This window comes from Anopheles merus, unplaced genomic scaffold (genome assembly GCF_017562075.2).
Source record: "Anopheles merus strain MAF unplaced genomic scaffold, AmerM5.1 LNR4000228, whole genome shotgun sequence".
NCBI lineage: Eukaryota > Metazoa > Arthropoda > Insecta > Diptera > Culicidae > Anopheles > Anopheles merus.
This window is the reverse complement of record NW_024427808.1, coordinates 24,718-49,223: the sequence shown is the minus strand read 5'-3', so window position 1 is coordinate 49,223 and position 24,506 is coordinate 24,718. Positions and strand designations below refer to the sequence as shown.

The 24,506-nt window shown below is 41.6% G+C and overlaps 1 protein-coding gene and 1 long non-coding RNA gene across 2 annotated transcripts; one reads left to right on the top strand and one right to left on the bottom strand.

The window, feature by feature from the left end:
- Positions 1–15,886: 15,886 nt before the first annotated feature.
- LOC121601925 lies at positions 15,887–17,208 on the bottom strand. The gene is made up of 3 exons (XR_006006226.1): positions 16,818–17,208; positions 16,514–16,700; positions 15,887–16,440 (listed from the first exon to the last, which is right to left on the bottom strand). It is a non-coding gene; the product is annotated as an uncharacterized LOC121601925 (long non-coding RNA).
- Positions 17,209–18,833: 1,625 nt separating this feature from the next.
- On the top strand, positions 18,834–23,081 carry LOC121601927 (para-nitrobenzyl esterase-like). Its single transcript, XM_041930725.1, has 4 exons — positions 18,834–19,162; positions 19,238–19,507; positions 19,575–20,611; positions 20,697–23,081. The coding sequence occupies exons 1-4, from the start codon at positions 18,935–18,937 to the stop codon at positions 20,995–20,997; spliced, it is 1,836 nt and encodes a 611-aa protein (XP_041786659.1). The 5' UTR covers positions 18,834–18,934; the 3' UTR covers positions 20,998–23,081.
- Positions 23,082–24,506: the final 1,425 nt, after the last annotated feature.

The window sequence follows — 24,506 nt, the reverse complement described above, 5'->3', positions numbered from 1 at the left end:
TATTGCAACACAAAACCAAACGAACGCAGACAGCAAGTAGGGGTAGCAGAAGAAGAAGAGAAAAAAAACGAAAGAAAACACACGATGAGACAAGTATATGGGCTTAGCGAGAAAAGCCGTAACAGGTTACGGGTGAATTCTCAATACACCAAGCTACGGTAAAAGGAAGTACGTGTAAGCAAAGGGCGAATGAATCTCTTTTACGCAAATCAACCCCCAACCAAGTCCATTTTGCCACCCGGAGCTAATTTTTATGCGTTCGTTGTTCCGCCCGCTAAGCCCGCGGGCTCAACAAATTGGCTAAACTGATGGCTTCCGTCAAATGGTGTGTAAAGCCCGGAAATCAAAGGAAGGAGAAGAGAAGACAGAGGATCATACAGAAGACGAACGCTTACGAACGTCGGCTAAAACATTAAAGTCAAAGTGAGATGCAAAGAGAGAGTGGAGGAGTTGGAGGAGAAAACAGCAGGAAGAAAAAGTATGCAAAAGTCCAAAAATAAAGTTTAACGACACTTTCATGAAACATATACAAACAGCTCCCGAGCATTACCCGGATTACGTGAAAGAAAAAACAAAAAACAAAAAAGATGAAGAAAAATGTCCGAAAACTGGAAGTTTCAGCCAGAAGCAAGCTATAAATAGCAAGCTTAGCCACGGTAAGCCTTTTAACCTTTAGATCTGCACCTAATGAGCTTGCACATTTTAATTACTGTAAGTTGTGTAACGGTAGTGCATACTGTTCGCAAAGTAATCTATCTTGCTTATTTAATTTATTTAATTTTAATTTTGGGTATGACGAATTGCATCTAGCTTAGTTGTTTGGCTTAAAATCGTTGCGAAAAAAAGGTTTTCATTAACTTTTAGATACAAATGATTATGCCTTGCTTTTTTTTATTTTAAAGTAGGGTATTGTTTGTTGTTGTTTATTTTAATCTAGCCAAACCAGCATCATAAAAGCGTTATCAGTCGAGCATTAATACTCATTCGAGTAAACCTTCAATTAGGCACTGTCGAATGTGGACGCTCTACGAGCCTTGTGAAGTTCATACTCGATTCATATCGGGCATAGTTAAGAATGAAAATGGTCTTAAAGGGTTTTTTGTTGCAAATATTCTCGGTCGCAAAATTCTTGGTCGTAAAAATCTTGGTCGCTAAAATCTTGGTCGCAAAATCTTCGGTTGCAAAATCTTTGGTCGCTTAATTCTTGGTCGCAAATTTCTTGGTCGCAAATTTCTTGGTCGCAAAATTCTTGGTCGCAAAATTCTTGGTCCCAAAATTCTTGGTCGCAAAATTCTTGGTCGCGAAACTCATGGTCGCGAAATTCTTGGTCGCAAAAATTGTCATGCATACTTCTGATTTGCATATTTTTGTTCTTTTAGAAAAGGTCTTCTAGTTCTAGAAGGTCTACAAGTTCTTTAAATTGGTTCTTTTTTTTTGAATGAGTTTTGATGACATTTTGGTTTTTATACTTTTAGTTTTAATATTATTTAAATATGATATTTTAAACCTGTTACACAATTGTTTTAAGTCTTAAACCTTGTCTTAAAAAATGTCTTGAATACCTTTAAACCAACAAAAGGAAGATCAAAGTGCCATCATAGAAGCCTACGGAGGTTTGAATGTTTCACTTTCGTCTGTCATATCATACTTTTGTACAAAGTGTTCATTTAACATAATATTAATACAAGCCTAGACTTCATTGGTGTCCTGAAAACTCTTTATTTTTTTCTTATACAATTTCAAAAAACTAAATAAGCACTGATGCTATTTGATTTTGCTTTGGAAAAACCCAAACACAAACTTCACACCTATCAAGTAAACTAAACAAATCCCCAGACGTATGTCTGAACTACTCATTCGAGTTCTGTTTGCCGCATCCGATTCCATTTGCAATGCTATTCATCGATTTGGTCGATTCACCCAATCATCGACAAAGAGCCATATTTACACCTTCTAAAGCAAACGTTATCAGACACGGATGGGGTGTTGGTTGCCTCTGGTATTTACCACCTTACGGAAAAACTAAATTTATTCCACTAGAAATAATGAAATAAAAAAATACCCATGCACAAAGAATATCTAAAAAAAACTTCCAGATCGGAGTTCGCACAACCAGTTTACCACCCGGTACAGAAAAAAGAGGAAACACTATCTCTACCAAGCAATTGGATATGCACTGGATGGTTGGAACGACAAAAAAAAACGAAAAATATTATCATTCCTACGCTAAAACCGGTCTGCTTATCGTTGTCGGTTCTTGCTCTCGCAAAACAAAGCGCAACGCAAGGCTGAGTCTCAGTAACGCCTCGGGCTTATGTTGCTTCATGCATACCGAAAGGTAAGAGACCGGTATGCTTCCCCCGTCACCACGTGGCTTCGTTCCAGGGTTTACGGTGAGAGGGGTGGGGGTGAGATTTTGTTTTTGCTTCTCCTGAGCCGTATCCATTGTCGGAAAGGACGACGACGAGTGCTATTTATTTGCGCCCCGCCATATCGACAGCTGAAGCATCATTGGGAGCCACGGCCCGGTACAGCCTAAGGGAAAGCAGCATGAACAAAGCACCAAGAAAACTACTGGCACAATCGTCTGGCGACCGTATGTGCTATGCTCGCAATGGACGGTTCAAATCAACGTTGATTGCATGGTTGATTGGGATGGATTAGTCGGGGCCATCGACGAGCCAGCCCGATGTTATGGGTGTGGTGAAATGGCTTTAAAGCCGCTCCGCAAGGCAAGCTTCGTTCCAAGAAGTACCAGCAAATGTGCATAAATTTGGAGCCTATCTTTGCCTGGGGGGAGGATGTTTTAAATTTTCCAACACACGAGCGAGATGCTATCTATATTGTAAGCCTAAGTAATGGAGGGTGTCCATTATCGGGCTGGCACGTGTTCGAGATAATGTGTGTCCAATAGGAAAGTCTGAAATGTGTGCAAGCGAATAAGATGGGAAAGGTTTCCAACAAAATGAATTGGTTGCTTGTAAAGCGCATACTAACTGAAGTATATTTTTTCAGTAAAAAGGGTCAATAAGGCCAAATTAATTCCCAGATATTGAAAAATCAAACAAATAATTTGGTTTGGTAAAGTTTTTTTCAAGAATAGCTACATCAAACGGAGTTAGTTGCGTAGTTTTATTTAATTTTGTTGTACTATTTTGTTTCTTATATTTTTTAATAGAAAAAATGGGCTATATTTTTACTTATTTTGTGACAACATACAAAACTGGAAGAAATTGATGAGTGTATGCTATAGGATAGCTTTGTTCCTCCTGAATAGTCATTGATTTGATCAATATTGTTATCAATTTACTATCTTTTACATTACCTACAGCTTGCAACTGTTTACCTCCTGCACACATTTACGTCAGATTTGTATGTTTGTTAGGAGACTTACCACATTATGTTAAGATATTTGTGGTTATCGTATAAAAAAGTATCTAAAGTGTAAATCACACTATAACTTTATGGGAAAATTAAAACTATTTTTGGAAATGACTATTTGCATAAAAGTATATTCAACAATGAAAAACTAGGTATTTTTTATCATTATTGTAATTACTCGATTTTCTTTACAAACAATTAATAAAGCAAGAATTGAAAAAATAATGAAAATGGGGGCCTTCACGATTCTAGTTAGTTTTTTGTATGGAGTTTGACAGTTGGAGGCTGAAATCATGTAAACACTCCATACAAAACCACACTAAAAACTAGCCTGCAATTTTCAGTCTAGATTATTCTAGCCACAAAGCTAGAATTAGATTCGAGTACCTGCTCGAAAACATGGTTTTGTTTACATTTATCCCAAGGTGCATTAAAGAAATCAGGTAATCGAATCTGGAATCAAAGTGTATGTAGTCCAGGTGGTCTCATAGCATGTTTGTTATAACCAAAATTGAATATCACTTTTTGACAGAACGAGTGAAAACTTTTGCTCCAACGAGCTTTCTGGAGGTTTGACGAATACTCAAAACACCCCTAAAATTCTTCATTAAGAAGCAGAAGCGATCAAAATCAGTCTTCTAAATTCATACACCTTGGGATAAGCCCACCTGTATACTATACTCACTTAGATAGCTGCTCGAAAACTGCTATACAACGCAAACAGCTGACAGGCTGAAATTTCAGCCTACGAGCTTCAAACGGAAAAGGCCCCAATAATAGAAATAAATATTTCCAAGAGCGTGTACCCTCGGTTACTACAAAAAAGTTAAGTAAGAAACGATTTGATCAATTTCTCTTAATTTTAATTTATTATACTACCTTATTACGTGTTCCTTATTTTAAATCATTTTTATTATTATTGTTATTATTATGATTGTTATTATTATTATTATTATTATTATTACTATTATTATTATTATTATTATTTTATTATCATTATTATTATTAATATTATTATTATTATTATTATTATTATTATTATTATTATTATTATTATCATATTATTTTATTATTTTTATTATTATCAATTGCATTTATACATTGCATTTATATAGTCAGTCCTTACTACGGGGGAGATGGTCCATACGAGGCTTGATCCTACGACGGACGAAAACGAAAAATTTTACAAGTTGACGAATGTACCACGCGACCTCCACTAGTGATATATCTCACTTGATGGAGACGCCTGGTACGTTACAGTTTTCTTCTACCCTTGCATGAAATTACGTGCTCGAATTGTAGTTCCCATGACAAAATTGCACTCAAATTAAATCAAGCAAATGGTGGTATTTTTTTATTATACTTGTTTTTTGTTGATGAATAATCAGTTTCTACAAACCTGCATGCCACACCGACAATATCCTTCCCCGAAACGAAGTCGAAATAAACACATCCCATTAGATAATGCCGTTTCGACAGCAAAGATTTGCAGAACAATTTGCTCTGTGTCACCACTGGGAAAGGTCCCCCAAGTTGTGAAGCAAATTCCGTTTCCCACTGCAACTCATCCATCGCCATCCGCAGCAACGATGTCACCTATTCGAGCATAAAATCCTATATTCGATTTTCGCGTTCTTGCGAGGGCAGCAGTTAAGCTAGTGCACTATTTTCCATTTCGCAGAATGCTTCGACCTTCTACCCGCACCCGAAAACGTTGCAATGCGATTTTAATTTTCCACATACTCACTCACTTCCACTCGTTCTCGTACCAGCAGTGGCTAAACACACACACACACACACATACACACACACACACACACACACACACACACACACACACACACACACACACACAGCGGAAGGTGAAAATCTTTTTCGAAGGATTGAAATGTAAGCGCTCTCGAGTCACCCAAAAAAAGGGCGATGTGGCTCCCGTTACAATTCTGTTGCCCATTCGAATGCGTGCTTTTCCGCCCATCTTGACAACAACGACGACTGCAAAAAAAAAGCCAAACGTTGCATCGCTGCTGCCACCTGATCCAACAATGGGCCCTGATGTCCCTCAATCACTCACACACCGGTTTCACAGAGCGAGAGGGAGAGAGATAGAGAGAGTGACAAAGTCGAAGGTGAAACGGAACACCGTAGCACATTATCAACTCAGCAGCAGTGGCAAGAAAACCCTGGTCCCGTGAATCAGCCTTCTCCAACTAAACGGCTTTCCCATCTGCAGCTGGTAAAGACATTCTGTGACAGCAGCAGGTGCATCGTCTGAATCGGAGCTTTCCATGACGGAAAGCTTTCCGCTTCCACCGTCATCACCTAATGTGCATCGAAATCGAATTGTGAAATGGGGAGAAAATGAATTCTCTCCCCGGGGAGGACGGGGAAGAAATAAGATCAGGTATTTGTGCCGGGAATTGATGATGTGTAATGGAGAAAATTGAATTTCTCACCTCCTTTGGGGTGAGAAGGAACAGGGACTGGAGATTCATTCTAGCATTGCAATGCATTCGGTCTGCGCTGTTGATAGAATTGAGTATTCTATGAAAGTTACAGATTAAATGCATTGCCGCATGTCTCAGTTGGACGTGGAAAAACGAAACACGCAGCACTGTCAATACTTTTAATTGATTTTAATTGGCGATAACATATTTTGTTTGCGTGATTGTTTAAACTTCTGTTTGTGTATATGAAGTTCTTTACTTAATTTTAGAACTATAGTTTTAGAACTATTATGATGCTAAAGTACACGAAAGATTGGTTTTATTAAAGGCTTTTTCTTCTTCAAAAGCTTTTCGTTTTAACCTCATTATTTTCTCGGCAAAACAATACTTACCACAGTGCATCATCTCCCCACTACTCGGGCCTCGTAGTGCAAGCGCCCAACCCAAAACCCCCTTTTCGTACGACAAAGTTTCCAATTTCTTGCCATTTAAGATCCTTTCCCCGTTTGCCGTTCCACTGCTCACCTTCTCCGACCGTACTGGCAGCAGAGTTGTGTGCAGGACAGTGTCGATAATGGAAGCACAGTAACACTACTTCGCCCCAACCGAAGCTTTCCCCCAGAATATGCACCCGAGCCGGGTAATGGAGGGACGATGAGGAACCAAAGGAATGACACGGTAAATTAAGACGTCCGTTCTAATCCGTTTCGGAATCGCTTGTCCTCGACTAACCGGGGGTGATGGTGGCGCCGGGTGTTAATCTTCGAAATCTCGTTAGGAATTCAATTGTTCTATCCTGTCGATGCAGAAGGATGCAATTATGGCGGTGGTTGCTCAGAGCAGTGGCGGTACAGCATGCTCCAGGATTGCATGCTGATGCGGAGCGAGAATCGAACACTCCCATTTGTTGGCTTCTGTCCTATCGTCGGCTTTGATTGGGTTGCAAACGCCGGGTTTTGGGGCATGGCTTGGCTCTAAAGGCGAAGGATTAATAACTTTGCTTCATTATCGATCAAAACTGGTGTGCAATTTGCTCGGCAGGTGATGTAATTTTCACCTTAAATGACACTGAACCTGATGGAGTCGGATGAGTCGGACGGGAAGGATGAGCTTTTATAAAACGCAATTGGGAAATAATTTAACCAACAAAGCAATTGCAATTTAATACAGTAATTGGGAGACAACTTGTTGTATCTTTTTGCACAGTGATTTATCGCACAAATGAAATGCTGTTGCCTATGGTATGGTAGTTGTGGGTTAAATGAATATGAGCTATTGTAATTATAATTGATATTATTTATGGTTTCTTTAAAAAATACAAAATCTGTGACGGAAGCGTAATCATAAAAAAGTCATAATATACAGGGTTTTTTACTTGATTTGGCAAGCGTAGCACCGTTGAACGAAACTGCAGCATTTGACGCGGCAAGCGCATCAGTTGTTTTCAGAACGTCATCATGTTTACAGGATTTCCCACAATTTGTTGGTTGGCTCCCATCAAGTTTTAGTGGGTTCCCATGATTTTTTGGTGCGTTCCCACGATTTTTTGGCCGTGTCCCAGAATTTTGTGGTCCAATTGTATTGATATCCAATCGGAAAATACCAATGAATTATGGGAACGAACCAAAAATGTAAGGAATATGCTAAAAAAAATCGTGAGAACGCACACAAAAAATCATGGGAACTGACCAATAAATCGTGGGAAACCCTGTAAGACAACGTTCGCACTTGATATCATAAGCGTGGTACACAATATCACAATTCCAGTGTAGCGGATTAAACCAAGCATTCAACTAACAATATGTTTCAACGAATTCAGGTCAATTGGCAGCTTTAAAAATTGATTTATAGATTTTTATTTAGTTTTTTTATTTGTTTACAAGTTTTAGATGAAAATTCAGCAATACTTTATCACGTAAATTAAACATTATAAAGGACTAACAACGCTTGCCAAATCAAGTAAAAAAACCTTGTAAGAACCTGAAAGTATGCAACTTTAATCAATTATGATGTTCACTCAACAACTTAGACAATTTGAAAACAATTACTTTGTATATTTGCTACCGTTATATGTTGTAAGTGCAACCTGGTTATTCATATTTAAATTTTTACTTTGCCCTTCTCCCGTTGTTGGTTTATACCAAAATAAACAGATTAGGAGCTTTATTATATTATTTATTATTTTTTTTAGCGATATCATTAAGCTATATGACTGGACTATTATATTGACAAACCAAAGATGCAACTTAAGTTGTAATGCACTTTATTTAGTAAAAAATAAGTTGGGGCGCCTTCCTGTATGCCTTTTCCGTAAGAGTTTTGTTAGGTATTGTAAAAGGAATTATCATAGAAATAGCTATCGGTTTAGATTCACCAACGATTAAAAATGTCTTCTTTTCTGCATTGCAATTCCAAATGTTATTTAAATTAAGTTAAATTAACGATTTCTATGTCTATCTTTGAGACGCGAATCAGACGAAACCATTCGCGCGCGGGAATTTTCATCACGAAATCATTCGCGCGCTACAATAAGTGTTACAGATTCCACATGCATTTGCACGGTTTCATCTTAAACCGTTTCAACGATCGAGTTCAATTGATCCATAAGCACAAATCAACAGCGCGCTAAATCGTCCTCAAAAACTCAAGTACTCTTGGATGGCTTCGCATAGCTTTACCCAGCTCAACAGCCGCTTATCCTCCGCATTCAAAATAAATCCACATCACTTTCCGCATTTGTCATCCGCAATTTGTTTGCACTCATTTGAGAGAGTTTCCTCACCATCGTTGGCTTCCTTCCACGGCTTGTAAAGTCTTTGATCCTTGGCCCCTTTGTATGCACAAACACAGCGCCAGGCGGCCACGCGCTAGCTAAATAGGAACTCCCACAGTGACTCGGTTGAGCTCGATCCGTTTGGGTGAAGCAGCAACGCTGGAAGCAAGCACAAACGCGCGCGCACTCGGGCATAGTGTGAGACGCACCGTAATGCTTTGGCACCTTTCGAGCACCACTTTAGCGCGCTGCCTTTCAAAACGGGTACACTGTACACGTGTACACATGCGAGCAGAAGTTTGGAATTCTTTTATATACAATGCTGCCCTCGTTGAGCAGTCGCTAGCGGGGAAACAGCTGTCTTTGAAATAATTATGCAGTCACTCGCCAACGGCAACCATTGGTAGCGGGTGGTGGCATGGCTGCGTGTCGTGTGGTGCGAGAACCTTCTCTTGTTCCCTGTTCGGAAACCTCTTTCGGTGCAAGAACCTGAACGTAAACGATCATGCCAGCAGCAGCCCGTCCGGCTCTTGTTAACGTTACCCTGATTATGTACCGGACTTGCTAATGGCGTTCGGCATTTGCTTTCATCGCTCGTTCTTCCGGCGTCAGGTGGTTTTTTCTCGCTTTCTTGTAAGGCTCACGCTTTCGAAACGGCCGTTTACACAGCAGCAACGGGCGGTGGTGCCAAGGCCGGTAATGAATGAACACACCGGTGATAATCACAACGAGCTTGCAGAAGTTGGGGGGAAAAAATAATCTGACCCAGTACGTACGCTACTAAATCTGATGCGCTGTGTCTGATCATTAAGCAGGGGCAGCTAAGGTATCATCCCGGCGGAGTCGGCCAGGTGAAAGAGCCGCGGCGACACAATAATTAAATAAAAGACGTTAAATAATTAACCTCATTAACGTTTCCTGCAACCGTTTCGCTGCCGCTGAAGCACGAACCGGTGAAAAAGGTGGCTACAATAATGTACCCCATTTGTGAGGCGACAAATTCAGCAGCCAGGCTAGCGCCAAACACACTCATACTTGTCCGGTAAATGGAAGCACCGTGAAGGAACCAAGGACAGTTTTTTATCACGGGATAAAACGGTCTCTTCTTTCGTTTGAAATTAAATACTGTAAAGAGAATTTCAAATTGGCAACATTAGCAGGAAGATCGTTTTTATTTTCTCAGTGAAAAGGGGCGGCTAGTTAGTATTGTTTATCTTACTTCTATTAAGATGTCATGATAACAGTATGGAAGTACAAAATACTACGTGAAGATTGTTTAGTTCTCCTTGTTGTTGGTGTAGTTTAAAGAGGTTTTAATTATAGCACCTCTTTCTTTCTTGCAGTCACGTAGCCGGATAGTCAGCGCTCATGACAGTTCGGGTGGGAACTGTTTAAGTCTTACTTTGCAGGAGTGCTACCCAAATTCTCAAATTAAAATCAAATTCTGCTTAAAGTATAGTTCGAAAGCTTGAAAATATCTTAAATGAATTATATAATATGAGCTACAAAATTTTAATTTCAGCATGTGAGTGGAACAATATTCATCATCTGTGTTATGTACATTAGACAGTTGCATTGCGACTTAATGGACTTCACTATTGTACACAAAAAAGATGCATTTTAAAGTTGTTTTGTTTGCTATTTTCTGCTTGGAATTGGTTTTAATACTTATAATACATTTTATATTTTCATTACATTTAGATATATTTCATATTGTATCAAATTATTTTAAGCATTTCATGACGAAATATGTATGCTTAAGCGAAAACAATAATGAGTCATGAGCTTTGCGACGAATCAGTGTTTCTTTACATATTTTCAGGCTGAAATAACCTTGACTAAAAATCTGATCACTAGTATATCATGTGGTTTTCTATGGAATGTTAACATGGTATCAAGTGTCAAACTCTACATAAAAATGGTGACTGAAATCGTTAAACCCTCGAATATGTACAGTAATAACTAGGGCCAGTCTGGTGGTACAGTCGTCAACTCGTACGACTTAACAACACGCCCATCATGGGCTCAAGCCCCGAATAGACCAGACCGTGTCTCCATACGTAGGACTGATTACAAAGAAGAAGAAGAATAACTATTTTATTTTTATTACTTCAGGTTCTAGGTTTGACCGTGCGCTCAGACAAATCGAGCCAATTTCACGTCGTGGAGGGTTAAAAGTAGCCAAAGTCAACATGGCTGAAAAATTTCGCGCCTAAATGTATGCATTCAACTGTCATTCTGTATAACGTTCGATGAAATGTCGTTCGACGTGCGATAAAATTACGTTTGATGAAAGTTTGATTAAAACATAGAATTAAAATATTCGCCGTAAAACTGATTATTATTTTATTGACTTCTCATCAAATATCATCGAATTCAATCGATGATGGCTTCACGCATCACGGCGAGATGATATTGGGCGGAATGTCTGATTGCACAGTAATAGTTAGAAATGCTCCTAAGCCTTTTGCTATGTATAAATAATCTTTTTTTTTCAATAGAAAACGATTAATGCTTTTTAATTTATGTAAACATCCAAAGTGACTTTGTTATTTTCTACAGTTACAACAGTTATTACAAGTACAGCAGCTACCTGCGAATCTACATTCGCTGTTTTGGAATATTGCTTTTTTGAAAACATACACTTTCTCGATAACAACTAAGCCTTTTTTGTTATTCGTTTCATCGTCACAAATATTACCGAACATTTCAAACACCTGTAAGAAAACCAACAAGAGTGCAAAGTGATTTTTTTTTTGTAAAACTAAAACACTGATGTTCAGGAGCACCTCCAAAATGTGAAACCTTGTTGTCATTCAACGCACGCTCTGTACCTGCACCTTTTACCGACCCTTATCCATACAAAGTGCAAAGTTTTCTAGTTACATCCTGGCGAAACAAATAACATATCACTTCCAGACTTGCCCTCCGACGCGTATTCACGCCCAACCGTACAGCTTCTTCACTGCGAACGCTTGTGCGCTTCAGTCTGACGTACAAAGGCTGGCTAAAAACTAGTGTTTTCGCCTCCCAAAAATTGCCACTTCATCGTGACGCTCCTCACTGCCCAAAAAACCCCCAACCATTCGAGTGACACAAAATATGAAACGCCCGGAGGAGTTGCGAGTTGACTTGAGCTGAAATGAGATGAAGCATTCTTATACTGACACAGTTTTCTCAGCTGCGCTCCTAGTACAGCTTTTATGAAGCAGTAATACACAAACGCGCACACCCACACACAGGCGCTCTAAAACTCCCCCCTTTTTCGGAACACGGAAGCGAACGAGCGCTTTGAACGAAGTGCAAAAAGCTCTCAAACAAACTGCTAACTACGGGAGTTCGAAACACACCCCTTCACAAGACCTCCAAAGATCTCCATCGGAAGGGGTTGGCAGCTGCAAAAACTACTGGAGCACTTTCCACTACCATCTACAGGGATGAAGTAGTAGCCAGCTTCGTTAGAAAGTTGCGAATTGTTTCCTGGACGTTGTTTTCACCCGCTACAAACTAAATCGAGAATTTAGCGTGTGTGTGTGTTAGTGTGTCTTCAATCAGAAACACGCAAGTACTTCAAAAATAACACACAGGCAAAGCAGTAGTAGTACTTCACTCTACCACTACAGCAAACTACTTCCACCGTTTGCCAATAGAGGGCGTGAGCTTGTGTTAATTAAAGTGCTGCGGCGCTCGTCGATCGTACGCAACGGAGAACATAATTTCTAGCACGCGTTTTTTTTTTTTTCTTTTAAACTAGGTAACCGAACCTGGGACGAATTTTATCGATTGCTTTCCCATCCAGGTGTTGTTCCTTGCCCTCATCAAGGCAGTCAATTTCTTGCCCAATTCAATTATGGAAATAAGGCTTTTGGTGGCACATCGGGTGGCCCGACACCAACGGTCGTCGGTCGGCAGGAGGATATGTGTGTCAATATTTTGCTACTGCTGAATTGCGCTTCCTTCCGTCACGAACACGTACGCCAGTAGAGAAACACACGCTAAAAAATGGGCCAACGTTCCCAGCTCGAACAGTACAGGCCTGCGAGGCCTGCGGGAGCTCGTTGCCCTTTACACCACGAGTCAGCAGCACAATATGTGAAGGCGAATTCAATTTATCGTAAAATGTATGCAAATTTAATGCCGACTATCCATTTTGCAGCCGATGGTGGTGAACATGATGATGATGATGATGGCTTTGTCATTGTGGCTTGAGGGCAGCAAGCTTGGTACAGTTTTTGTGCCCGTCTGTCGGCAAATCCTGGGTGCTGGTCAATCGCTTTCCCACCAACGGGAAAGATTCCGTTTCCAGGGTACTAAGTCACCGCTATCGGTCGAACTAACCTATCGATTGAATATATTCAGGTATCTGCACTTCCGTATGCTACCGAAAAAAAATGAAGCAAAATGGAAGTGAAGCCACAAATTGGTAACAGCTGCGTGCCTGCGAGATCAATTTGGCAAAGCGACCGTACACCGTACTCATTTTGATTATCTTAGTGATGAGTAATTTTTGGAGCAGTTTTTCTACACTCTATCAAATTTGCAGCACGCTTGAAACGTTTAAAGTAAGCCTTCGCCCTTCTGCTGCTTTCACAGCGAGGGAAATTTTTGACGAACGAGACAGATTTAAATACAAATGACGTGGTGTTGCGGCATGTGCTGCTCCCGCTGCTGCCAACGACAACGGCATGCTCTTATCATTTCGCTTCCCGGGGCGAGCGCAAACATTTTTGCTAATCTGAGAAAGTTGACAGATTGTTTGTCTTGTGCCTCCTTGCCTGGCGTGTCGTGTCGTGTGCGAATGATTTGCGCGGTGCCCCAGACCGGTAAGGATGATTGTGGTTGAACGGCGTGTGCGTGCGTGTGTGTGTGGTTGCTTAATTTCCACTTTACTTACTCGCCGCACAAATCGCGCCACGATGCTGATGCTTTTTGTGGGTGCATAATTTGTGCTTCATACTTTATCTTGCCATCAATTTGGCTGAGGGGATTGGTACCGGCTTGCCAAGAGAAAAAAAAAACTGCTGCAATAATTCATTGGATGGAATATTATGTATGTTTGTATATAATGTAAAAATTAATTGATTTTTGTTCCTTAATATTTATACTCTTATACCACCTAGAAAGACACGTAAAATAAAAAAAATAAAAATATACGTAAAATATCTTACGACGTACATTTTGCATACTTTTAGGCGCTTAACAAATCCGTAAAGGTGAAATATTTTCTTAAAGCAAATTTTCTTTCAATCTATTTGCCCTGGAACGGAATTTCGCTCGGATAAGAGGGGGCTACATTCAACGGAACGGATCAGCTCATAATGAAAAACTGATTAAAAAGCTTACAAAAATACTTGTGACAAGGGTTTTGCATGAAACCGCGTCCAACAAATGAATGAATAACGAGCGAGGTGATACACACACACGAAAAGAACCTCCGACACACAGCCCACACACTCGGCTATAGCCGCTAGAAATTAAACGTAAAATGAAACAAAACAAAAGAAAGGAAGAGGAAGAAGAAAAAACTCAAAAGCTGTCAAGGAGGAAAAACACAACAAAAAGATCCGCCGTACGAAAACATGGAAAAACTGGCACCGGGTATGAATTGTAAAAGTTATGAATATGCATGCCGGTTTTGTCATTCCCGTTGCCGATTTACCAACCCCACTCCACGTGGTGCTCCTCTTCTCCCGCTCCTTGCACTGCAGCAGATTTGCTGCCCGTGCAATGGCCGTGTACGAACAAAGCGTGCCAAGCTTCTGGCCTGCCCCACGGCACTACCACACATTTAGCCCGGTTGCATTTAATGAAGTTATGCAAATTTGTCTAGAATTTATCTCACCCGTTGCCAACCTTGCACACCGGCAGCAGCATCGCTCCGGCCGGTTACGCGCACTGCTTCGCCCGCAAGCCAGCAGCTGCGATGGCATGTGAATGCTGTAATCCGATGGCACACACACACTCATACACACAATGCGCCTGAAGTTCTTCCCGCCCTCGGCCAACAGTCGAGCAGGCAGCAAGGAATTGTTTCGCTTTTTGTAAGAAATGGCAATCGGATGTGGCAAAGGATTAAGATCTTTCTTGACGGAGAAAAAGGGAAAAAAAGCCGTACAGCTCCTCATCGCTATGCTAGCAACGGGACGGAAGGAAATGCTGCAATGAATCACGTGCAAATGGTGTGGAGAGGAAGGGGGGTAGGTTGCGGTAAAGGTATGCAGAGTTTTTTTTCCGTGATGTTCCCTAAAAGGATTTTGAAATACGTCTAAAAAGCGTTTCCTTGAGACTGACTCATGCCAACTTATTTATCATCCTAATTTAAGGACTGAAAGCATTCACTTGGAGATGTGTTTTTTTCTTAAGTGCCGAGATAGGCTTTTGAACGTTAAAATTCGGCTTAAAATGTAACAAATACAAGGAAAGTAATGGTTTCATGACTGATAAAGCAAACAGTTAAGGTTTAAGTATAAACAATTAAGATTAAATAAAGTTTTTTCAAGCAAACATCATACAGAACATGACGATTCTAAGCCCCGCTACGATACGCCTAAATTTATGCAATTCGTAAAACATAAAGACAATTTCAGTAATGCACTTTTCAAACGATTGTGAGTTGCATATTCATATTTATCTGTCATTAGTTTTTACTTATTCACATAGTTTTCTTAATTTATTTTCCATTCATTTTCAATAGACAGATTAAATCATGACTGCAAATTTGATATTTGCTTTCGCAATTGATCGTTGTTCAATTTATGCAAGCTAAACGGTCATATTTTTAGATCGATCGAACTCAAACCCATTAGCTGTGAGTTATGCTCAAACCATATTGGTTTTCATCGCTTCAAATCCTCCACAAGCATCTATTGCTTTTGATTCATTTTTTATTCTACAAATATTTTATACGAGAGTCAAGCATTTCAAACCCGAAAGCTCCATAGCGCACCGACAAAGCAGATAGCTGACTGCCGGTCCTGCAACCGTTTGCCCGAAGCGATTGCTTACTGAGGATGAAGTTTTAACACTGGCGCTTACGATGAGGATAATGTGTTTTCCATGAAGTTTACTGCTCCGCCAGATGGTTTCGCTCCGTTCGACATCGTTAATAGTTTGATCGTTTGTTTAAACTTTCGCTACGGCATCGATTGCATATCCATCGGCATTATGCTCACTCAGGGCCTGGCGATGATTTTATAATCGCTTATTGATGCCAGTTTGATATTTTTAATCCACTGAGCTATTAGCATGAGATAGGGCTTGAGCATTTCTAAAATGATGGCTTAAACAGTGTTTTAAACAAACATTATTTTGCAGATAAACGCCTCAAAGTCTTGTAGTGCATTACAAGATACAGACACAGGAAAACGTCACTTAATGGACAGGCTCCCCAAAAGCGACATGCGATTGTTTTTTTTTTTCTTCCGAAACAACGGCCAACCTCCCAATTCCCACGGGTGGAAAACAACATCACATCGCAAATCCCGTTTATTAATGGACACTGTTTGATTAATGAATGTTCATCCGCCTGCCCATCGCAACCGGCAGCTGGAGTAGTCGTAGTCGGCAGTCATTGCCCAGCCCTGCGTGGTCCAGGCGAGGCCCATTAGAGAGTGCCGGGTCGTGTAACAAATTTGCAGCCTGTCTGGCAAAGCTTCAGGTCCGCACGGCTTGGTACTGAGCAGCTTAAACTGTCACTAGCTGGGCGGTACGATGTCCGATAGCGCGATGTCCATCAGGGATAAAATGTGGGCGAACCACAGGAGGCTAGAACGGTACAAACTTCCTGCTATGTGGAAAGAAAAGCGAAATTCCTGCTCCGTGGGATGAGCTGGGGGGAGGCTGGAAGCGAAGAGTGTGGATAGCAAACATGACATTTTAGATCCCCCAAGTCCTGGAGTTCCCTCACACTCACCGAAAGAAATCCTGCTGGGTTAGCCTAAAATAGGACAGGGCAGGGCATCCTGTTTGTTGTGAAGATTCTTTTATTGTCTTGCTTCACATTCACTCCGCGGTTCTGATTGAATCATCCAAACGAAACTGACGGCACCGAAAGAAGCGTCCTAGAGCGTCCCAGCGCTGCCCACCGGAACCTTGAAACACTGGAGAGGATGTTTGCTAAATAATTGTCCGCTTTCTTGGAACAACGATTGCTTTATTGATGTTGACCGATGCTTCAGGCGCTTCAGTGCAGCTGTGCGACCTATGCCGTTACTTACGTTACTGCTCGAGCATCTCACTGGAGCAAGTGCCAGAGCGACTCGTTCGGGGACAACGCAGACAAATGTGACAAGTACCGCAGCTTTCCATTTGCTCTGTTTTACCTTGACACGCTCCGTAGCGGTGTGAGGTGGTGTAAAAACTGCAAACTGAAAATGCTTTGCTGGAGCAAATACTGACAGGAAATTAATGACCTACTATTACTGGGTGGAATGAAGCGAACATCTTCCTGCGCTGTCCCAACATTCTTCCAGCGAAATGTCTTTGCGGTGCATATTTTCAAGGTCTGCTGCGTTGTTGCACCTTAAAGCGGGGAGAATTTGCGGTTGAGAGGTAGGTTTGTTAAGGTTATATGCAATTTAAAGGAAAAGTTTTACCTTATGCACAAATACATAAAAGCCGGGCTACATTGATCGTAGTATCTTAGTGTAATTTCGTTATTCACTAGCGCATCTGGCGGTGGCTGGTGGAAGCTTTTTTTGGTCGTCAGGGGAATGGTCGTGCCGGATCTCAAATTTAAGTAGTTTTTTACTGGATTTGCTGACCGTTTTTCGATGCGAAAAGGGCTGAAATACTTGCACAACATATTTATGTATCAATTACAAAGATTTCCTTGTCCAGTTAAAGTGAAAAACATGGAAAAATAACGTATTTTCTGGATCAGTCCCAAATTATTTGGCAAAATGCTTCGGTCAGCCGCCGCCAGATGCGCTAGTGAAAATCGAAATTACACTTGCGAGTATGATCAATGTAGCCCGGCCTTAAGGAGACTTGTGGAGATTTTTTGGAGAAGACTCTAGCATCGAAATACTATGTAGCTCTTACTAAACCCTCTTAGTACACGTGATTATAAACCGCATTCTACCAACTTCAAGACTTCAATGTCTGTGTCTATGAAAATCATTTAAGCATAAAGCTGCCCGCCGTCAAAGCTACATAAACAAATTACGTTTTAATGCACCAAAAAGCCAGAATAAAAGAAAGCCCTTTCAGCGCTAAAATGTTACCATACAACAACTCACTTTCTGCTGCGCTCCGAGGTTGTTTTTTTCTTCTCTCCAGTGCAACGAAAGTCTCGTTGCAAGAATAAACGCCCCCGCCAAAAACTTTTCCCTGTTCATTCATAATTAATTTATGTGCAAAACACAATTATAACGCTTTGATGTTTTCGGTGCTGTGTTTTTTTCCACCGGCTGACGGTTGTTTTGCGCTTTGCACCTACGTCGGTGGTTCGGCCAGGGCAGCAGGAATAAAGTTCGTCTCTTCCATCCGGCAAATGCAAATGCAAAAAAAAAAAAATGCCTTGTCACACCGGAACCCGGAACTCACCAGGTGGTTTACGGTGCCGTTCAGTGTCGTCACTGTTTAAGCTGTCGTGCCAGATGTGTGCCGGTGGTGGGTGAAATAGTCATTCGAAATTAAATGAGGTTTTAGAGCCATTGCCTGCGTTGGGTGATGAATTCTTCTGCTGTGCGGTGTCCCAGTCCACAAGCTGAGCTGACGAAGATAGCCTGATACAAAGTAAACACTTGGGAATGGGGTCGACAGCAAAGACTGAACCACAAAAAAACGTCGTCACTGGGCAGACGTCGACATCTACGACTTTGTCGCCTATCGTCAGACTTTGTTCTCTTCTACGTTTAAAAAAACGCCACAAATTTATTCTAAAACACAAACTGGCACGTTGTTTTTGTTCGAGAAAAACACTATCGAAAAACTTCTTAAATGGCCGAAACAGACTGACATAGTTTTGCATCCGTTTCGCTCGGAAGGCGCGTGTGTGTCTAGTACAGCGACTCCAGCGCATAGCATGCCTTACAGACAGCATTAACCTTGCGTGACGACTCAATAGTAGCATTGATGTCTTATCAATCGTAATGAAGCACCAAGCAGCAACTTACACACACACATTGCTAGCTGCCGTCCAATCCAATACCGAAGTAAAACATCGGGAAGCATTGAAACGACGACGAGCATTAAGATTGTGGGCCTATGAGACGATCACAAGCGCTGCTGTTTATCAACAGTTACGAAAGAACGTCTGCCGGTGGTGGTCGTTTAATTTTTCGGTCGAGCATTGCGGAGAAGAAGCGTTAAACCCATCACACTGCCAGTTATGTATGGTGCCGGCGTTCTGCTGCTCCTGATCGTCTGCACGACCCATAACCTTTGCCAGTCCGTTCCGGCGGAGGTAGCGGAAGCGGACGCAGGTGCCTGCTTAGTTCGATTCGGTGACGCTGCTACCGGCGAAGGTGTCTACAACCAAACATTCAACAATGTGCCGTACTGTGCGTTTCTTGGAATTCGTTACGCCAAGCCTCCGGTCGGCGAGCTGCGATTTGCCGTAAGTTGGACGTTATCAGATTGAAGTGATTTTTTGTTTGTCTCTAACCGAACACACTGGATGGGTTGATTGTAGAACCCCGTGCTGGAGGATCCCGCTGATCAGCGCAACTACACCGCGTACGGGAGCGTGTGTCCACAGTTTAAAAACATCAACCGGCAGAACGGGATAGTGGGCAGCGAAGACTGTCTCTATCTGAATGTGTTCGCACCGGTGCAGCAGCATGTGGACAGTCAGGAACAGGAGACAGCCCACGTCAGATATCCCGTGCTGGTGTTTATACACGGTGGAAGCTTTGTGGCAGGATCGGGAGAAGTTCACGGCGTGGATTTGCTGATGGAAAATGTACGTCTTGCGAAAGCATCTCATTACTTTCGTTGGGTGGTCATCTATACGATCCCTCTCTTTCTAGGAGTTGATTGTTATCACTCTGAACTATCGTCTCGGGGTGCTTGGATTCTTGAGGAGCGAACGTCTAAACATTACCGGTAATTATGGGTTGCGAGATCAGCAGGCCGCTCTGCAATGGGTACAGCGCAATGTGCACCATTTCGGAGGCGACCCTGCACGTGTTACCCTGATGGGACACAGTGCCGGTGGTGCGTCGGTAACACATCAACTGTATAACGAACAAGCGGCCGGACTGTTTCAAAGTGTGATCGTGCTGAGCGGCTCCATGCTGGCCCCCTGGGCCGTTCTTTACGATCATCTGCGGTGTCAGGATAATTACGTGCACGATATGGATGCAAGAACGCTTCCTGAGTTCCAGCAGCTCGAGCTGGAGCAGTTCTTCATCCCCGATCGTAAGTTACGCTACACATTCGCATACTGCAGCATGTTCTACGTGTGTTTCATACCCACCATGAGCAATCGCACGGTAGAGGACGGTGCCTTCTTTAGCCATTCACCACACGACGCTGTGCGCGTTAAAACTCCACCCCAAATGCCGATCCTTGTTAGCGAGACGGCAACCGAGTTCGAGTTTCTGCTGCCCCACATCTTCGACTTTTGGATGAGTACAAACTACCCGAACCAAAACCAGCCCATGATCAGGCGACGGATTGGTGAAATGCTGGACAATGTCGGTAACTGGGCCGTGGCGCAGGGGCTTGAACCGACCAAGCAACTGTTCTACCAGAAGATGGCAAACATGGCCAACCTTTACTACCCGATCAGGCGGCTGCTGGGTGTGCTGGGCAGGCACCTGCACGAGGATCAGCTGTACTATCTGCGCTTTGAGTTTGATGGCAAGTTTGGTGAGTACAAGAAGCAAATTTACGCCCAACATCTTCAGACGAACAAGTACGGTGCGTTGCATGGCGATGAGCTGGGATACATCTTCAGCCCCTACAATCTGCGGGACGCGTTGGCGAATCGTGCCGAGTATCGGAAGGAACTATCCGTGCACATTCGCACTGTTGAGTTGATTGCAAACTTCGTTAAGTATGGGTACGCAACAGCTGCCATCAGATGTCCTGCAATGTGAATTTTACCTTTGTCCCTTGACATTTGCGTGTCCCGTTCCTCGTTCCAGCAATCCCACACCGAAGCGTAGCAAACTGTCCGACATTGTTTGGCCAGCGTACAGTGAAGCTAACAACCACACCCAGTACCTGAACATTGACGCAGAGTTTACGCTGCGTCGCGTCGATAATCGTCACAATCTCTATTACCTGATCTGGAAAATTGTGTACGAGTGTTTGTACCACGGGCACTGCGACACCATTGCGAAGCTGGAACAGCTCGGAGAACAATACGGCGGGATGCTGGTGGCGCAAGCGAACGATGACGGCTTGGACGTGCTGGATGAGGAGATGAAGAGCAATCTGACTTAGTGGACGGTGTCGAATCCTATCGATGATAAAGTAATGCCCAGTATCTTGTAGTTGTGTACTCATCGCTAGTTAGGGAAAGGAGTTAAACATTAATGTTAAAGTTTTGGGGGCCTTTGTCCTCAATTTAAAGACCCTTACAGACCTGCACATTCCCATTGTGAATGTGTTGATAAACATTACTATTTATTCCTTTGGAAAAACCGTTGCCTTTCATATGCACCTACCAGTATGGCTACCTCCAACCAACCGATTATCCAATTCCCAAAGGAAGCCGCTGATAAGCGCTTTCTTCCTTCCATTATCAGCCCTATCTCACCCGGAAATACATTTCTCCCTCATACTCTATAGCGCTCGGGAACATCACCCCGAAAAACTTTGTCTGGTTTGATAGACACAAATGCATAATGGCAGAATGCTATCCCCAAGGAATCGTCGTCGAATCATTCCCCTCCTGGGAAGTTCGCATGGGCTGGATAGCTGAATTTTACATCCGACCCCACCAAACTCAGGAAAGATTTCGGTCGACTTACCTCTCCTACGACTATGGCTTTTTTCGCTTTCCGTTTCTCGTTTCCCAACTCAAGCAGCAGCAGCAAAAAAACGACCGGAAAGATGCTTTAGTAACTCCATGAAGTACGCTGCTTAACGCACCGGAATGCGTCCGTCTTCTGTAGGATTCGCCCCCCGCTTCTTTAATTCCAACTTTACAGTCATTCGGATGGACAGTTCTGCTGCTGTGGCCATTTGCAGATTTGACAGAATCTTGAAATTCCTCCAGAGGCAAGCGGAAGGTCCTCGTCTGCCGGAATGGAATCAGTGCCGCTGGCAGCCTTACCTTAACCACCGAGCGAAGTCGTCCGCCCCGTTCGATCCCATGCCAGGTCACAATGTTTTCCATTCTTATCTACTGCCGCGCACAATCATGCTTTGCCTTCGGTATTATTGGAATTCTTCCTTATCTATTTGTTGCTTCCCCGTTTTCTTTTCTGCGTACAATGAAAACATTTGAATGGAGAACTGGCGAACTAGAACCACAAGGCTTTTTTTCTCTCTTTTCCATCTTCCGCTTATTCACATTTTTCTCCAATCGTTGCTACTTTCAGCTGCTTGAAATCGGAAAGAAATCCTTCACGAAATCTTCAACTACAAAAAAAAAAGATCAGCCCCATCTTATTCAAATACTAATTCGGGAAATGTTTTTTTTTACTCCCCCAAGTGCATTACCGTCAAGCGGGAGAGGTCCAAAGGCCTCTTCAGTTTATTTTCTGTAACAATGCGTTGCAAATGGGAGGAAGGTTTTTGTGTTTGGTTTAAAGTTTTGCTCCTTCCTAACGAAGGTGTTTTTGTTAGGTTGCTGTTGCTTACCTTTAGATACGAACCGAATTTGATGATTCGTGCACTCATCCATTTTCACCAGTTTCCTTCCCCGGGTTGAGTGTCTTGCAATCTTCCAGGGACTTCGATAAAATATGAATGCTCTTCATTCTTCTTATCGGATGCGGTACGGTGCTGAATTTTACTGGTAAAGCGCTCCAATGGAGCCAATGGTGCTTTCATCATACTGCCAAACGAGCACATTACCACCGGGGTAAGGGAATATGCGTTCGGTGCGGCATTCGTGCAGAAGTACCACAATTACTTCTGCCAAAGCCCGCACTCGAGGCTGTGCAATAATTATAAACATACCCTTGGGTTGCTCGTTTGAGGAAGGAAATTTGAAATGGATTAAAATATTCATCGATTTCCGGTGAAGGCTTCCCCGGAGTGGTTTCTCCGCCTCGCTTTCTCGCTCTCTGCATAGGCTGAGTACGCATTGCTGAGTACTGGTTCTGTGTTGTGGAACCGAGCGCTACGTCGTTCTGCAAAGGTGCAATGTGTTATTGAGGCGGCGTTTTCTTGCTTTTGCTGGGTACACTTTAGGTGGTAAAATATTATTTAGAATCCTGTGGAAGTTTAATAAAGATGTGTTTTTGATTGATTATAAACATAAGAGATTTGTTCTTATACAAAAAGATAATGCTTTCTTTTTATTCAAGTGTAAAGGAGAAATCGGACTTTTTATCGGACTAGGTCTGGATCTGAAGAAATCCTGACAATTGAAAAACTAGAAGAATATTTTAAACTTTTTTATTAACAATCCTCTTAGTGAAGTTTAGTTGTTTGTTGTGAAAACATAAGTGTTGTTTGAGTGTTGGATGTTTTCAATGTTTGAAAACATTTAACATTCAAAAAGTTTCAAAAACTATGATAACAATTAATAGTGAATGATTGAAAAGCTCCAGTCTGGCGTATGAACATTCAATACTGTTCGAATTTCTTGCTTGCTTTGTATGCAATATCATGTCATCTATAATTTGCTTAAACAGTCATTTCTGCACAGCATAAGGAGGTCATTGAGGTGGTCATGAATAATGCTTACTAATACCAACTATTTAATACAGCACCTACCACAACTATATCGACAGTCGTTTTGGAGATTTGCGGAAAATCCATCAGAGGTAGATAGAAACAGTGAATGTATGAATTGTGCAAAAAACTATTTTACATCTTCTTATATTTATTTCAAAATTTATTAACACGTTTTTACGTGACTTTTGACGAAAAAAACAAATTTATGGTCGTGCCATAACTATAAAGACACCTCGAAAAACAAGTTTTATCTAACGCATTTAAAAATCGTTAAAAAATATAAATAACATATTCTTGATAGTTTCTAAAGAAATATGTTTTTGGACGATTTTTAAAAAGAGTTTTTATAGCTTATTATAAGGTTTTATAAGTTTTATAAGAGTAATTATCAAAATATATTTTGTTTTAATAAAAAAAAATGACCAAAAAAATTGTTTTCGTTTGTAATTATTGTTTTGAAAATGCAAATAATATTGAAAATGATCATAACCTTAGTACAAAATAAGATTTTATGCGCTAATATAAATCATCAAGTTTTTACCGCAGTAGCATTGCATAATAATTAGATAAGACAATAAACACTTCTCGGTACAATTCATAACAATAGATTTTTTTATTATGCTTTGCTAAAGAAATTATTTGATTTTACAATTGTCGATAAATATTAAAAAAACGCGCAAATTTTGAGGCTATATAAGGGAAAATCAATTACTGAGGTGTGAGCTAATTACTCTATTTTTGTGTTTCAAAAGAAAGTACATGAAGTCAAAGGTAATAAAATTTAATTATGAAAAAATCATAATTTTATTCACCTTTTCAAAAAAAAAAAGGCCTACAAACCGGAAAGCTTCCCACTGCGCTGCAAAGCCAGCTTTACTCTCATAAACGGCAAACCCGACCTCGGCAATGTTCCAACCGGTTGAGCTCGGTCCGAAATGCTGGCTTTGCTGGTACCGCTCCCGGTGCGCTGTTTATCCTTCCCGGCTCATTAATTATCGTTTCGTCGTGTCTCCCCCCCCCCCCCCCTTTGCCAGTGTCATTATCATTTTGATCATAGCAACGGGAAAAGCTGCCTTGGCCGAAACCGTAGACCAAAAGAA

Coding starts and splice junctions, on each gene's coding strand:
- LOC121601927 (XM_041930725.1), top strand. CDS start 18,935: ATGTATGGTGCCGGCGTTCTGCTGCTCCTGATCGTCTGCACGACCCAT. Junction 19,508..19,574: donor TGGATTTGCTGATGGAAAAT/GTACGTCTTGCG, acceptor CTCTCTTTCTAG/GAGTTGATTGTTATCACTCT. Junction 20,612..20,696: donor GCAAACTTCGTTAAGTATGG/GTACGCAACAGC, acceptor TCCTCGTTCCAG/CAATCCCACACCGAAGCGTA.